This window comes from Aquarana catesbeiana, linkage group LG04 (assembly GCF_042186555.1).
Source record: "Aquarana catesbeiana isolate 2022-GZ linkage group LG04, ASM4218655v1, whole genome shotgun sequence".
NCBI classification, from domain to species: Eukaryota; Metazoa; Chordata; class Amphibia; order Anura; family Ranidae; genus Aquarana; species Aquarana catesbeiana.
In genome coordinates, this window is record NC_133327.1 from 492,125,289 (window position 1) to 492,142,469 (window position 17,181).

General features: G+C 42.2%; 1 protein-coding gene across 1 annotated transcript in view; it reads left to right on the forward strand.

Annotated features, from left to right (window-relative positions):
* DHX57 (DExH-box helicase 57) overlaps nt 1–17,181 on the forward strand; it is a 218,154-nt gene that overhangs the window by 141,889 nt on the left and 59,084 nt on the right. Inside the window, exons 17-18 of the mRNA XM_073627674.1 lie at nt 22–298; nt 1,429–1,524. Coding sequence (XP_073483775.1) covers nt 22–298; nt 1,429–1,524 — 373 coding nt within the window. The remainder of the gene's footprint in view (nt 1–21; nt 299–1,428; nt 1,525–17,181) is intronic.

Here is a 17,181-nt window from a genome sequence, read left to right on the forward strand (position 1 = left end):
TTTTTGTCTTCTTTATCTTAGAATAAAGATTTTGGACATGTTTTCTGAGTCCCGACTAGATACTGTTTTGTTTCGATTAATTGAACCACCAAGTGTGGAATCGGTTCAGACTTCCAAGCTACGGCTTCAAGATCTTGGGGCACTTACTAAGCAGGAAACTCTCACGCCACTAGGTTATCATTTGGCTTCCCTACCAGTAGATGTGAGAATTGGTAAACTGATGTTGTTTGGTGCCATTTTTTGCTGTCTGGACTCGGCTCTCACTATTGCTGCCAGCCTGGCATTTAAGTCTCCTTTTGTAAGTTGATTTTATTTAAATAAAAACCTTTAATTTACCTGTACATGGCTTCATTATGGAGTGTAACCCCATGGGTTGTATAATACAGTAGTGAGTTTTAGGGAAAAATGAGGCTACAATATTTGGTATAACTTTATGGGAGGAAAAATTAAGCTGACTGAAGTAATACAGTAATAATGGGTGGGTGAGTGTCCACCATAAACGCCCCCTGGGATGAACACAGTATAGGGTTTTAGTAAGATTTCTATACTGTGTACAGTATAGGTGCCATTGTCATATCTGCCAGTATAGTAAGACATATTTCTTTCTTGCTCCCTTATACTTGTATAGGCTGCAGAAGTACTGTTTTGATAAATAGATCAATTTTAAGCAGATCCATATGGTAAAAAGTAAAATCTAAGTGTACATAAAAAATTGCAGTGAATATGTAAAAGGCCTGTACTGGCATTACATAAATAAATATGGAGCTTTTCCAATTCTCTATTTTATACATTACATAAGTAGTAAGTATTGATGCATAACATGTCTTATGCATAATGCATGTCTTGGTTTGAAGAAATGCACAAAGCTATAATGCACATATGTTTATATGTAGAATTTGGTGATCATCAAAATTAGCTCATAATTAAGGTGATAGGCTTGATATCTTGAAACACAGGAATGGGGTGGGGGGGGGGGGGTCTTAGTCTCTGATCAGAATAACCATGGCTCCCTGAGTAAAGAATATATAATTTTATAGTGTTGTTGTATTAAATAATTAGTAAAGAGAAGACAGCCACATTGGAAGGTGGAAAATAGATTTGTTTACGTGAATGAGACGGCTATTTAGGGCTCGCTCACATGGATTGTGCTTGAAACCTCATGCATTTAACACGCATGCATTTTCAGATCTATCATATCTTCTTTTTGAAGAAAACCATGCATGTAACAGAAATAGAAAATGCTAGTAAAATAAATATTAAGCATGCAGGACCCTTTTTCAGCTTCAGTAAAACATTATGGTGTGAATACATCTTCCTGAAAATATTGGATTTTTTTATGAGCTTTCATGTTTAACAGTAAGAGAAAAGTAAGCAAACGAATGACTATACATTTTGTGCATCTGTATATTTACTCTGATTTGTGTTAAGGTGTGTCCCTGGGATAAAAAGGATGAGGCCAACCAAAAAAAGAAAGAATTTGCTGTAGCAAGCAGTGATCATTTGGCTCTTCTTCAAGCATATAAGGTAAACATCTTAACATGGACAAGATGGCAGTGATGAAAAAATGCTAATTAACCACTTATAGTAAGGCCTCTCTCATTGTTTTTAAGCCGGCCATAGATGGGTCAAATCTCGTCCAGTTAAGCAGGGACAGGCTAAGATTCGATCCATCTGTGAGCAAGCTGGTTGTACCTTAGTCAAACCATCGATTTAATTTGGGTGCAACCATTCTGTCTGACTTTTTACATGCGATTACTGCCGGCAAAACACCATAAAAACACTGTGTTGATGGGGGAATCGACTGATATTCTATCCTTCTACCTGTAGTGGAAGGAAAGAAAATCAAATCACCCTATGGGCTGCTTTAGAGATGCAACAAATGACAACCACAGATTAGCTCTGCTTTTGCCTTAACCCATGTTTCTAACACATTATGACACTGCACAAATGCCAACTCTAATTATTTTTTCACAAAGGTAAGTTAATGCTTCAAAAATGTGTGCTGAATATGTCTAAAACTCTGCACTTGAACTCAATGGAGGTGGCAGGTTGCAACAAAGCCTAAAAATTGTGGCATGCCCTAAAATTCTTAATGCGACACAAAGAAAGATGACGCCAACATTCTGGTGTATACGGTCCCATCAACCTAACAATGGTTTCGCAGCACATTGACAGGTGGTACAGGCTTTAAAAACATAAGCAAAATGCTTGTTTCTTAATCGTACATCACAGGACACGGTAACTTTATTATTCATGACTACTTGGGTTATGCTACCACCTACAGGCCCAAAAACAGCAGGCACCCACCCAGCACATCCTCAATTATGTGCTAGTGTCCATATGGTGATGGATGTGCCTCTGAAGTTACCATCAAGTAGGCATCATTACACGAAAACCTTGATAAAATAGGGGGTTAGGCAGCAACATGGCAGATGAAGATTACAATTGAGAAATGTAAGTGTATTGACTCCCATGCATTGAAAAGGGCCTACATTCAAGAGATGATAATCAATAATTCTACCCTTATACAAAACACTTGTATTGGAATACACAGTTCAGTTTTGGCCACTATTTAAAAGACATTGAAAGAGTTCAGCAAAGGGTAACAGAATTAATAAGGGGGGCGGAGGACCTCTGGTTTTGAGGATTGTTTACATAGATTTCAGTTATTTACTGTGGACAAGAGGGGATATGATTACAATGTACAAATATATCAAAGGTGTCTCCGGTAACTATAATTAGCTGTTTACTCTAGGCAGGGTGCCTGAAGAGTACACAAGACCACGATTTGAGGTTAGAAGAAAGATGGTTTAACCTTAGATTGCAGAATGGGTTATTTAGTATTAGAGCAGTAAAAATGTGGAAGGGTTCTTGAAATTAGAAAATAAATATTCACACACACGAGTTGAACTAAATAGACCTTTGTCTTTTTCACCCTTAATAAACCTAAATTATGTAGTATCTCTGGAGATTTTATTCTGTGGGCATTTGCTAATGAATTTCAGTGCCTGTTTCATACCACCCTGCTGGGGAAAAATGAAGGGCTTTATCCAGATTGATCGCCTACGGCCCAGAAGGAGGGTACCCAAACCCCGCTGTGAGGATCAGGGACAGCCTGTGGAGAGAAGGAATCCCGATGCCGCACATCCATGCATGTGATTCCTTCTCTTCTCTCTTCAGTGGTCATAGGAGCTAGGATAAGCTCCACTCCCTCGCCGGCACTTCTGCAGCAGCGGACACATATACTATCTACACTGCTCCTCACTACACGAGCCTGAGCTCGTAGGAGCTTTCTCAATGGGGGGGACTCACCAGTCCAGGCTGCAGGGCCATCAGAGGGCATGACTTTGCCTAGGGGGATTACCATCCTGAACTTGTAGAGTACCCAGCCAGCATCATTACCATATACCAGGTACCCTGGGTAACACTGCCCGCAAGGTCTATGCTAACCAACACCCTTACAGGCTGTGACCCACAGAAGTAAGTTTGAACAGCATGTAATACAGCATGTACTGACAGTTTTTAATGATGTGGGTTTATTGACACTTTAAATGGTTCATTCAGCAGTAGCCTATGGAGGAGAAGTTTTCTAAAAAGGGAAATTCTCAGCAGTATTCCAGCTATTTGCTACCCGAACAAGACCCTGGGGGTACTAATGAATGAGTTTTCAGTCTTTAGGGATGCTACAGATAAGAGGTTGGAAGCCTTTTTTGAAGCGTCTTTCTCTTTTTTTAGGTGCAGGTCTGCAGCCAACAGCACCTGAGGAGGAGTATGCCAAGCTCTCAAAGTGTGGGCAAAACATATGCTCTGGCTCAGGGAATCTAATCCTGGGGATCCTGTCACTAGATAATACTGAAGGCTTTCCTGAGAGCCTCGAGCTTCTTGGGATGCCTTGGAAAATTCAATTAGGCAACCCTCTAGACTGGGCTTTATGTCTGCCCATTTGAGGAGAGTCCTATAGCTCAAATGCTGGTCTACTGAAATTCGCTGATGTCTCTGGAGAAGGAAGAAAAATCAATGGCTTAAAAGCTGGGCCCTTCGACTGCTAAAAAGCAGTCCTTTTGTCAGCCACAGTCCTCGGGGTCCAAGCTGAAACATACCGCCCAGTTCCACAAGTCCTTTTTCTAGTGAAGGGGTGGGGGGTGCTTATCAGCCTTCATGGCTATCTGAATTCAGAACATTGCACACAACTGGGTCCTTTGGCTCAAAGGATCTTGGAGATGGCGGCACTCTCTCCTAAGGAAGCTTTTCTGGTCCTTCACCAAGATAAAGTAGTGTTGAGGTCTTGGCCTTCTTTTTTGTTACCATCTTTTGTTCCTAATCCCAAACACCCTACTTGGATGTGGTTCATGCTCTGCAGGCATATCTGTATATGGCTTTGTTTTAGCAATCTGATTCCTTGTCTGTTCTGCCTGAAGGACCTTGTAGGGAACAGGGTGCTTCCCAATCCTCTCTATTTCCATGGATTCAGCGACTCATTTCTCAAACCTTTGGCATTAAAAATATTTCCCCTTTCTTATTGTACATCACGGGACACAGAGCCATAGTAGTTACTATGTGGGTTATAGGCCACCTTCAGGTGATGGACACTGGCACACCCTAAGACAGGAAGTCCACTCCCTATATAACCCCTCCCACTACTGAGAGTACCACTGTTTATTCGCCAGTGTCTAAGGTGTTGGTCACGAGTAAAGATGTGCTATGCTGAGCTCTACTGGAGCAATCCTTGCTGGGGCCAGCTATGCAGCTGGATCCATTCAAAGTGTCTTTTCAGGCCGAATTGAATGATACCTGGGCCTCGTGGTGGAAGAAACAAGGGTTTTGCCTGTAACACTTCTCTTTTAGAGAGCTGGACCCCGGGATCCTGAGCTTTGTTTTTTTCTGGCAGGTTGTTTTACAGCTCCAGGAGTGTGGGTTCTCCCGAGGGTCCCCGGTTCCTGAAGGTTTTGTAACGGAGCCCACCGTGAGAGGTGAAGATTGGGTATGTTGGTTTTTACCACAGAAAACCCTGTGGCGGGAAAGGTAAGTGGAGGTTTCTAAGGAATTTTTAAATTTTCTTATGAAATGTCTCCTTTTAAAAAAGTAAATGTTGTCATGCCTAAGAGTCACCACTGGGGGCTGTATAGCGCTCGTACCTTGTCATGCTTTCCTCAGACATCACGCTTGTCACAGAAGCAGCAGGCTTCCCTCTGGCGAGCAGCTCAGACCTCCGGTAACACACCCCCCCACCTGGACAAAGCTCTCCCCTTCATCCTGCAAGACGGAAGCCAAAAACGATCGGCGATGCCACTCCGTTTTTTCACTGCCCCTGCACGGTGGCTTATTACAGGTCTCCTCCTCAACATTCCCCCCCACGCACACACACACACGCTGATCCCGTCGGATCGGAGGCCCGTGCTCGTGCAGGAAAACCCTCTTTTGAAAGCAGAGGGGGGCCGCGATGTAAAGGAAGGGGCGCGGCTTAGTGCGGCATTGACGTCCTTCAATGTCCAGCGCGGGAGTATGTTTAAAAGCTCCACTTTTTGCTGGCTGCAGATGTCGGAGGGACACAATAGCAAAAAAGGGGCATATAAGAGGCTGATGACACAGGCTTTCCCTGACACATTTACTAAAAGCATCAGGCTGAGCATTAATAGCAGTGGCTGGACTATTGCTCAAGCAGTGGATGCGATTTCTTCTGATAGTACCTCTGCTTTTGTGCATTGGGCTAAGGTCAGAAGGGGGGGTTGAAACACACCCAAAAAAGGGCTAAATGGGTCTCCCTCAAGCTCTGGAAAGCCTACTCATCTGTACAAAGGCATCCTCCCCTGAAAAGGGGGTGGCTGGTCTGAGTGAGCATCGAGGCCATGAAATGTTTGCAACTGTTTTCAACACTGCAGCCCCAGTTTGTTACTAAAAAGGTCTTTTTTCCTCAGCCATGATAGGAAAAGGTAATCCTCAGGGTCAACCCCGGGGACAAAAAAGGTCTTGAGGGAGGAAACCTACAAAATACTAAGGCCTCCTTATGAGGGGGCGACCCCCGCTCGCTCAAGTAGGGGGAATACTTCTGCAGTTCTCAAGGATCTGGCAGGAAGAGTGTCGAGACAGATGGGGGACTTCCCCAATAGCTCCAGGTTACAAACTGGAGTTCCAAGAGTTCCCGTCTCCTCGTTTTCTCAGATCAAACGTTCCTAAGGATCCAGAGAAAAAGAAGTCTTTCTTTCAAGCATTGGACCATCTTTTGGCAAAAAGTGATCCTGGTGGTCCCCATGTAAGAGCAGTGGTTGGGATGTGGTTCAAACCTTTTCTCACGGTGCCAAAACCGAATGGACATTCTGGATCTCAAAAATCGAATTCCATTCCTGAATATAACCACTCTTTTTTCACATGGAGTCAATCCAATCAGTTGTTTCCATCCTACAAGGAGGGGAACTTCTGGCGTCAATCGACAACAAAGATGCATGCCTCCATGTGCCTATTTCCTCGCTCACCAGTAATATCTACTTTTCAAGGTAGAAAATCTTCATTTTCAGTGTGTAGCTCTGCTTTTCGGTCTAGCTACTGGACCTTGAGTGTTTACAAAGGTTCTGGCCCCTCCTCTAGCCAAATTAAAGTGGATGTAAACCCAATGTCATCCTTTCTAAACTACTGCCATAGGGGTTATCTATAAGGATATACATGCCTCCTGCATGTATCTTTACCTGTCAAATGTCTCCCCTCTGTCTGTTATTAGACCTGAAAAACTGCATATTCTGTGGGTGGGTCTGTTGTCTGGAGCTCGGTGGGTGGAGTTGTGATGTCAGTAGACTCCCCGCCCACCTCTACACTCCTTGTCAATATGCATTTCTCCTATGTATTTCTAACACTGAACTTCTGCTGAACTTCTGCTATGATCTCTAACATCCAGTGAAAAGACAGGAAAGTAACCACATGACTTCAGCATGCCAAATCATGCTGAGGTGTGGAACAGCCAATCCTTGCAGAGCTGCTGAAGAAAGGAGTGGGGGTGGGAACTAAAAAATAATGCCTGTGTCTTAGGCTAGTGCATGAGATGTAAATCACCTGTCACTCACAGCAAGGGGGAGTATTTGACAAAGTTTTTTTCAGTTTGTCAAGATTTATCTCACTGAACAATAAAAGAGGATTGCTCAGAGATGGATTAACTCTGTGTGGCAAGACTGGGCTCAAATGATAGGAAATCTTATACTCTACAGTATGATATCAAAAATGGTTTACATCCACTTTAAGGGCTCAAGGTATAACGATTATAGTTTACCTAGACGATCTGTTCTTGATAGACCAGTCGGTAGCCAGCTTAGACCAAAGTATGGTCACCATATTCAACTACCTGGATTACCTATGTTGGATTCTCAACCTAGAAGAAATCTTCCTTAAATCCATGAAGAAGTCTGAAATACTTGGGTGTGAGCATAGATACACCCAGAAAAGGGTATTCTCGCCCCAGGCAAAGATCAGCGCCATAAAGGAACTGATTCAGGTGGTCGAAGCAAGATGAATTCTTCTATTCGGCTTTGCATAAGGTTGTTGGGAAAGATGGTGGCTTCATTCAAGGCCGTTCCTTATGCTTTGTTTCATTCGAGACTGCTGCAAAACAGTATCCTATCGGCTTGGAACAAAAGGGTTCAAGCTCTATATTTCCCAATGTGTCTGACTCCAATGGTGCGCCGGAGCTTCAGTTTATGGTTAATAACCAAAAATCTGCAAAGGGGAAAATCACCTTTTTTGGGTTGGGGAGCAGTCCTGGAAGACTTTCCAAGAGAAGTGGCCCAGATCAGAAATGGCCTTGCCCATTAACATTCTAGAAATTCAGGCAGAGCACTTGGTCCTGAGGGCCTGAACGTTCAGTTTATGGAATTGTCCTGCCAGGATTCAATCCGACAATGCCACAGCAATGGCCTATATCAGTCACCAAGGGGGCACAAGTAGTTGTGCGGCACAGAGAGAGGTGAATCATATCCTATCTTGGGCAGAAAACAATGTGCTTTGCCTATCGGCAGTCTTCATTCTAAGAATAGAAAATTGGCAGGCGGACTACTCGAGTCGCCCGGGGAATGGTTCCTTCACCCTGATATCTTCCTGTCAATATGTCAAAGACGGGGATCCCAGACGTAGATCTGTTTGCGTCCAAGTTCAACAAAGAAATAGACAACTTTGTGTCAAAAACAAAGGATCTGCTAGCATGCGGAACAGATGCCTTGCTATTCCCGTGGAATCGGTTCTCACTAATTTATGCATTCCCTCCTATTCTGCCTGTGTCCACGACTTCTTTGCAGGATCAAGCAGGAAGGGAAGTCGGTGATTTTTGTGGCCCCCAGCATGACCCAGGAGATCTTGGTATGCAGAGATTGTAAAGATGGCGGTAAGGGACCCATGGACCCTACCGCCACGGCCAGACCTTCTCTCGCAAGGTCCAGTATTCCATCCTACCTTAAAAACGCTAAATTTAACGGTTTGGCTATTGAGACCCACATTCTGAGGAAGCGTGGGCTGTCAGGTTCAGTGGTGTCTACTCTGGTTAATGCAAGGAATCCGGCCTCCAGAGTCATATATTATAGAGTCTGGAAGGCATATGTCTCCTGGTGTGAATCCAGGGGTTGGCACCCCAGGAAGTATGTCATAGGTTTGAATCCTTGACTTTCTACAGATGGGATTAGCAATAAAGCTGGTCTTGAGTACCATCAAGGGCCAGGTTTCGGCCTTATCTGTATTATTTCAGCGACCACTTGCTTCATACTCTTTGGTTTGTAGCTTTATTCAGGGGGTAACGCGGCTTAATCCTCCGGTTAGGTCACCCCGGAACCCTTGGGACTTGAATTTAGTCCTGTCGGCATTCCAGAAACAGCCTTTTGAGCCGATACGACATATTCCCCTGGTCCTTTTGACAAGGAAACTAGTTTTTCTGGTAGCCATATCTTCTGCAAGAAGGGTATCAGAGTTGGCTGCTCTTTCTTGTAAAGGGCCATATTTAACCACTTAAGCCCCAGACCATTTTGCTGGCCAAAGACCAGAGCACTTTTTGCGATTCGGCACTGCGTCGCTTTAACTGACAATTGCGCGGTCGTGCGACGTGGCTCCCAAACAAAATTGACGTCCTTTTTTTCCCACAAATAGAGCTTTCTTTTGGTGGTATTTGACCACCCCTGCGGTTTTTATTTTTTGCGCTATAAACAAAAAAGTGCGACAATTTTGAAAAGAACGCATTATTTTTTACATTTTGCTATAATAAATATCCCCCAAAGATATATAAAAAAACATTTTTTTTCCTCAGTTTAGGCCGATACGTATTCTTCTACACATTTTTGGTTAAAAAAAAATCGCAATAAGCGTTTATTGATTGGTTTGCGCAAAAGTTATAGCGTTTACAAAATAGGGGATAGTTTTATGGCATTTTTATTAATAATTTTCTTTTTACTAGTAATGGCGACGATCAGCAATTTTTATCGTGACTGCGACATTATGGCGGACACATCGGATATTTTTGACACATTTTTGGGACCATTGTCATTTATACAAATGCACTGATTCCTGTGTAAATGACACTGGCAGTGAAGGGGTTAACCACTAGTGTGCAGTGTAGGGGCTAAGTATGTCCTGGGGAGTGATTCTAACTGTGGGGGGGTGTGGCTACGTGTGACACGTCACTGATCTCTGCTCCCGATCACAGGGAGCAGCGATCAGTGACACTGTCACTAGGCAGAACGGGGAGATGCTTGTTTACATTAGAATCTCCCCATTCTTTCTCTCCGTGAGGCGATCGCTGGTATCCCCGTGGCGATCGAGTCGCCGTGCCATTTTGCTGACGTACCTCGGCATGCGCCGGTTGGGAACCGATTAATTATTCACAAGGTAAGGTTGTATTGCGTCCTCATCCTAAATTTTCTACCGAAGGTAGTGTCAGGTTTTCATTTAAACCAGGATATTGTTTTACCTTCATTTTTTCCAGAAGAAAAATTCTGCGGAAGAAAAGTCACTACATTCTCTTGATATGGTGAGAGCAGTCAAAATCTATTTAAAGGTGACTGCTCAAAATGGATGTTTTGTTTGTGTAGCCTGAAGGTCCTAAAACAGGACAGGCAGCATCGAAATCTACTATTTCTAAATGGATTTGACAAGTAATTGTTCAAGCTTATGGTTTAAAGAGGAACGTTCCACCTTTTCATATTAAAGCGCACTTCACCAGGGCTGTTAGTACTTCCTGGGCAGCGCATCACCAAGCCTCCATGACTAAAATCTGCAAGGCCGCAACTTGGTCTTCAGTCCATACATTTACCAGATACTATCAAGTAGATGTAAGAGGTCATGAGGATATCACCTTTGGGCGCAGTGTGCTGCAGGCAGCAGTATAAGTCCTCTGGTGTCATGATGCCCTACTTTTGTTGTGTCTCCCTCCCTTCAGTTGCATTGCTATGGGACATCCCACATAGTAACTACTATGGCTCTGTGTCCCGTAATGTACGATAAGAAAATAGGATTTTTTATAACAGCTTACCTGTAAAATCCTTGTCTTTGAAGTACATCACGGGACACAGGGGTCCCTCTCTTCTTTCTGGTATACACATGTATTGCTTTGCTACAAAAACTGAGGTACTTCCAGTAGTGGGAGGGTTTATATACGGAGTGGACTTCCTGTCTTAGGGTGTGCCAGTGTCCATCACCTGAAGGTGGCCTATAACCCAGATAATAACTACTATGGCTCTGTGTCCTTTAATGTACTTCAAAGAAAAGGATTTTACAGGTAAGCTGTTATAAAAATCCTATTTTTCCAGTTAAGACCCATCCTGCAAGGAGTGTCAGTGCTTCCTGGGTGATTCAGCATCAGGCTTCAGCAGTTTAAGTTTCCAAGGCTGCCATCGGGTTTTCTGTTTTACACATTTACTATTTACATTTACCAGGTAGATACTTTCACCTTTGGAAATGCCAATTTTTAGGGGGCGCATGTGCGTAGGCTAGCGCGGCGGACATGTCGGGCTAGTGCTCCGCTCCGTGAGGGGGAGAAAACAGCAATATAGAGACGGCCCACGGACACAGAAACAGCACAAACTGTGTTTATTAATCACCCGAGAGGTGAGGGGGACATTATTGAAGCAAAATGGTACTGGGAGGTGCCGGGAATAAACCCAAACTAAGCCCTAATAGCGGCACCCAGGCAAGACATACCACACAAAAGGCGCCGGTCTCCTCAGGTACTTTTACCTCAGACAAGAAATTTTAAACCAAAGCTGCCAAAAGCTATCTCTTCTGGGGACTCTGAACCTGATTTAAACATGTCAAATACTTCACAACAGGACTCTGCGATCCCATCCAGCATTTTAAAGCAATTTGAAAAAATGCTTCATAAAGCATTACAGCAAACCTCAGAGCAAATTACTAGTAATCTTACTAAGGAAATTAGGGAACTGGGGCAACGTACTGAAACACTGGAGCTGAAAGTTGAGGACATTGAAAATTCTACTCAAAGGGGAAAACATTACTTTGCAGAATAGACTGGAAGATTATGAAAATTGCGCCAGAAGATCCAATCTGCGCTTCAGAGGCATACCCGAATCAAGAACAGATTTACAATCAACTATAACAGCGCTCTGCCAGGAGCTACAACCAGGCATACCGGTGGAAAGGCTGGAGATGGACAGGATACATAGGGCACGTATGCCCAAAAAAGCTGATGGCCCTCCAAGGGACATTATAGCAAAATTTCACTTTTACCGAACGAAAGATCAACTCCTAGATGCAAACAGAGAAAAGAACAACTTAATCTTTCAGGGTCACAACTATCAGCTATTTGCAGACCTCTCCCAGTTAACAATATCCAAGAGATGTGCAATGAAACCCCAATTATTAGAACTCCAACACCATGCCATCAAGTATCAATGGGGCTTCCCATTCTCCCTAACGATTCACCCACCAAAGGACCAGATTCTCATGCAGAACCCCTGAAGAACTTCAACAAGCACTTCAAGACCTTAATTTGATTGAGGGGACATCTACAGCCTCCACTTCACGAAGGAGATCAGCTTCTGACACCCCCCCCGAAACACATCTCATTCTGAGGCAAGAAATGGTAATCACCATACACACAAAAGAGGGCGATTCACATCCTCACACCGAGGCCAAGAAGACGCAATGGACTGGCGAAATATTCTTAGGAAATACACCTATCTGATTCTGCTTAGACAACACCTTGTGGGAGAACAGTAATGAAGTTGAATTACTGAATTTACTCTCTACTCCCTAAACTAAAAACTTAATACTTCTCCTAGCTTATTAGTAAGCGATTGAAAATGCAGGAAGAACTAGAATACCAAATTTATTATATCATAACTTATTGGTATGCGTTCATATTTAAAGGACACACTTATTATTCTGAATTTTATATCTCATTTTCAAGTACTTCTTAGAAATACGGTAGAGTTACTGTTAAGATACCATTTTCATTCTCTTTTTTTTTTTTTTTCTCTTCCACTTCCTTAATACCTAAATGGTCTTTAATAGCAGGTGGGTTGATTATTTTAAATCTTTCCACCTGAAAGTGTTATACAGCTACCAATGCTGGGAAATTTTCCTACAACTTATGCCACGTACACACGAGCGGAATGTCCGACAGAAAAAGTCAGACGGAAGCTTTTCATTGTCTATTCCGATCGTGTGTATGCCTCATCTGACTTTTTTTTTTCGAAAATTCTGACGGACCTAGAAATGTTCTAAATAGTTACGATGGAACTAATTCCTATCGGGAAACCCGCTCATCTGTATGCTGTTCCGACGGACCAAAAACGATGCATGCTCTGAAGCAAGTACGAGACGGAAGCTATTGGCTACTAGCTATTGCACTTCCTTTCTCTAGTCCCGTCGTACTTGTTGTATGTCACTGCGTTATTGACGGTCGGACTTTGACCGTGACCGTGTGTAGGTAAGACCGCTTGAGCGGAATTCCATCGGCGTTCCGTCGGAGAAACCTTCGGAGTTTATTCCGACGGCAAAACCGGTCACGTGTACAGGGCATAAGAGTTTATCTCAGTCCTTTAAAACCAAAATATATAGTTTTTGGGCAGTTTTAACCCCTCAGAGCATGCATCGTTTTTGGTCCGTCGGAACAGCATACAGACGAGCGGGTTTCCCGATAGGAATTTTATATTTCTGTTGCCACCCCAAAAAGGGATGACTGGACTTCCTATCTTTTTCTGCTAGATGAACTTCCTAGTATGTTCTCCATTCTCTCATACTCCTTTATCCCCCCCCCTTTTTTTTTTTTTTCTTTCTTCCGTTTTATTTCCTAAGGGTGTACACCCATCAAAATTATATACGACCCTAACAAATTTACAGAGTTAGGGCTCTTAATTTTATAACTTTATTATTTTTGTAACTTTATATCCTTGATATGAACTTTTCTTTCTTTTTAAGGCGGATTCCCCACACACGGAATATACATGTGCCTCACCCTGCTTTCCTCGGATCCCCATAGTAATATATAGGGATCGGACGAAGGTCACCTGTCCCCTGTTGGCTGGCTCATGACCCCGGCATGGGTACTTTTTCGAATCTTTTTACATTTGTACTGTATTTATATGCTTTACAATCTCTATTGTTTTTTTTATTCCCTCTTTAAGTTAAACCACTCTGGATCTGGCTACCTATTACTCTTCTTCATGTCCGCGCAGGGTTAGGCCAAGTAGTCACACAGACAACTGGTAAGTGTAGCTTGTTGTTTCAGTTGCCATGGCTCCTTTAAATATTTTATCCCTAAATGTCCAAGGTCTTAATGTGCCACAGAAACGTGTAAAAGCCTTCCGGTCATTTCAGACTAAAAAAGCACACATTGTGTGTCTACAATAAACTCACTTTACCCCAAATTCAACCCCTAAATTCTTTAGTACTTCATACCCACAAGTGTACATCGCTTCAGCGCCCACCAAAAAAACGCGGTATTCTCATTGCATTCCACCATACCACTCCATTTACAAAACACTCAGAAATCAAAGACCCGGAAGGTCGTTACCTAATTCTATTATGGACACAGCTGTAACTGTGGTGTCTTAGACTTCACCAAATTATCAACCCTTACCCTTTTTATCACATCTATTCCAAGTTATTAACACTCATAAAATGGGATCAATTTTTGTGTGCGGAGATTCCAATCCGGTCCTTTTCCCATTTCTGGACAAAACCCCATATACCCCACCACGATCTCAAAACTAAAAGATCTCTATCTCAGCTTCTTTCTAGGTACAATTTGATTGACTCCTGGAGAGAATCTAACCCAACAAAAAGAAACTACACTTATTTCTCTAACCCTCACCAAGCTTTTAGCTGCATAGGCCACATATTTATAACAATAGGGATGGTACCTGAAGTAATCGCATCCACCATTATCCCCATACCTTGGTCTGACCACAATGCTGTCTATACCTTGGTGGCTTCTGTTATACCTGGGGGGCATGGCCCTACATGGTATCTCCCAGACATGCTACTTAAATACCCCTCCCACTGTCTAAAAATCCAACAGGCCCTAAAAGACTATCTAGAACACAACACCAGTATTGACATCTCCTCACTCACACTTTGGGAGGTGCACAAACCTGTCCTAAGAGGAGTACTCCAGCAACATTCAGGGATACTCAAGCTGGAACCCATAATGCTTGCACGACAATTAGAGACAGAGTTTAATACATCTTTTTTAGCCTTTCAAAATAACCCTACCCCTAAGGTAAAAATTCGCTTAGAGAAAGCACGTCTAGAATATGACCTATTTCTAACTGACTCTGCTGACAAATTACTGCGTAGAACCAGGCATGCATTTTACAAGAATTCTAACAAACCAAGTACTTTCTTGGCAAGGGCACTAATATCTATTAATAAGTCTTTTAAACCCATTAGACTTAAAACGGCGGACAATGTATACACTAGTAATCCTCTTAAAATTGTGCAGAAATTTAGTTCAAATTTGAAGACTCTCTATACAGAGACAAATACACTTAACGCTGATGCGGCTCACTCCTCCTTCTGATGTATTAATCTACCCCAAATGACTGAACCCAAAAAATGTCACTAGAACAACCCATCACTAGAGATGATGTAGCAGCAGCTATTACAACACTAAAAATACATAAAAGGCCGGGACCAGACGGATTTTCAGCTCTCTATTATCAAACTTTTACGGATAGTATCTCCCCCTTGCTTGCAGAAGCGTTTAATGATTTATCAATCGGATCTGACCCCACTATAACTGGAATCGAAATAGGAGGTTATCAGCACAAACTTTGTCTATTTGCAGACAATATCCTCCTATATCTTTCTTCCCTGCAAGTGTCAGGCCCAAACCTCATCCCAACTCTTAATAAATTCGCAGATATTTCTGGCTTATACATAAATCCTAAAAAATGTTTAGCACTAAACATATCTCTTTCAAACATGGAACTGAATTCTGCTAAAATTAGCCTCCCTTTTACATGGTCGGACAGATCGATCCCATACTTAGGAATACATCTTACAGCATCTTTAGCGGAACTATTTTCATTTATTTATCCTCCAATTTTAAAGCGGCTATCAAATCTAATTAAATCAGGGTCCCATCTTCCTTTATCATGGTTCGGAAGAATCAACTCTGTAAAAATGACGATATTACCGAAACTACTTTACTTATTCAGAGTATTACCGATTCCGATTCCAGCTTATCACTTGAGAATAATACAGAGGAAAGGATCTTCACACTTTATCTCCCCAAACTAAACGGAGGCCTAGGTTGTCCTAATTTTGCATATTATTATAGGGTTGCGCATATAGCAGGTCTTACTAAATACCATGCATATCATGAAACCCCATTATGGGTATCAATTGAAGCCACGGAGTGTGATCCTTTTCCAATATCTAACTTACTCTGAATCTCACCAAAAGACTGCAAAGACCTAAGGAATCCCATTATATATCCCTTTGGGATAGATTCAGAAAGAGTAATCAATTACAATCTTTACATAACCCGTTACTGTCGTTTTATAAAAATCCTGCCTTCTATCCAGCGTGGGTATCCCCTAAATCTTTCAGAGAGTGGGTATCCCGGGACGTCCTAAGTATGTATAAATTTGTACATTCCTCATCATTTATCCCTTTTTCAACCCTCTGTGAAAGATATGGTTTACAGCAGTCGGAATTATTTAGATACCTCCAAATGAAAAAAAATTTCACACCCTTAGTGACCACCACATCTCCATTAACACATCTTCTGTTTTGAAGACATTTAGGGGCTAGGGGCACAATATCCACGATATACTCTTATTTATTGGTCCATTCTAGTAAGAACAAACCACCTTATGTCCGGAAATGGGAGGAGGACTTGGAGCGTACGCTGGATGTTTCAGACTGGAACCAAATATGGTCTACAATAAAAACAGTCTCCCCTAACACATTGGGGGTTGAGGATAATTATAAAGCGATGACAAGATGGTACCGACCAGAGTAGCAAAATATGTACAGAACTATTCGGCACAATGTTTTCGAGGATGTTAATATTTGGGCACATATTTTCACATCTGGTGGTCATGTCCATTAGCTCAAACATTTTGGAGGGGAATATTTAAAATTGCAACTAAATTGCTTGGGAAAACGGTTCCTTTTGATCCAGCAAAGTCATTACTCAACTTGAAACCTGAATTCATAACGCATACCCAGTTTAAATTGTTAGTGCAACTCTTCACAGCAGCTAAACAGACTTTAGCAAAGGCTTGGAGATCACCAACATTAGTTGTAAACGAAGCAAAAGGTAAGATGAATTATTTTATGACCCATGCCAAGATGATAGCTATTGAAATGGACGCGATACCTAGATTTGAAGCGATATGACAGCCTTGGATTACATATACTGTGCCAACCCTTGACAATAATGTGCTACTGCCATGGTAGCTCAAACGATAAGACATAAGTTTTATACTATTCTAGCTCTAGTTGTAGCGGTGACTCTTGGCCTGGCCTCGTTGACTTCTTTACTTTTTCTTTCTTTCCCTTTTTCCTACTATTCTTTTTCATTTCTTTTTCTGTGTACTACCCTCTTTTATGATTTTGAAGCTCCAATTTTTTATTTAGATAATAATCTTTTTTGTTGTCTAGAAATAAAATAAGGCAATTGTTTTTGTAGAATTTACAATATTTTTAAATCTCTCAATTCTAAATGGAATTAGTATCCAAAGTTTTTTT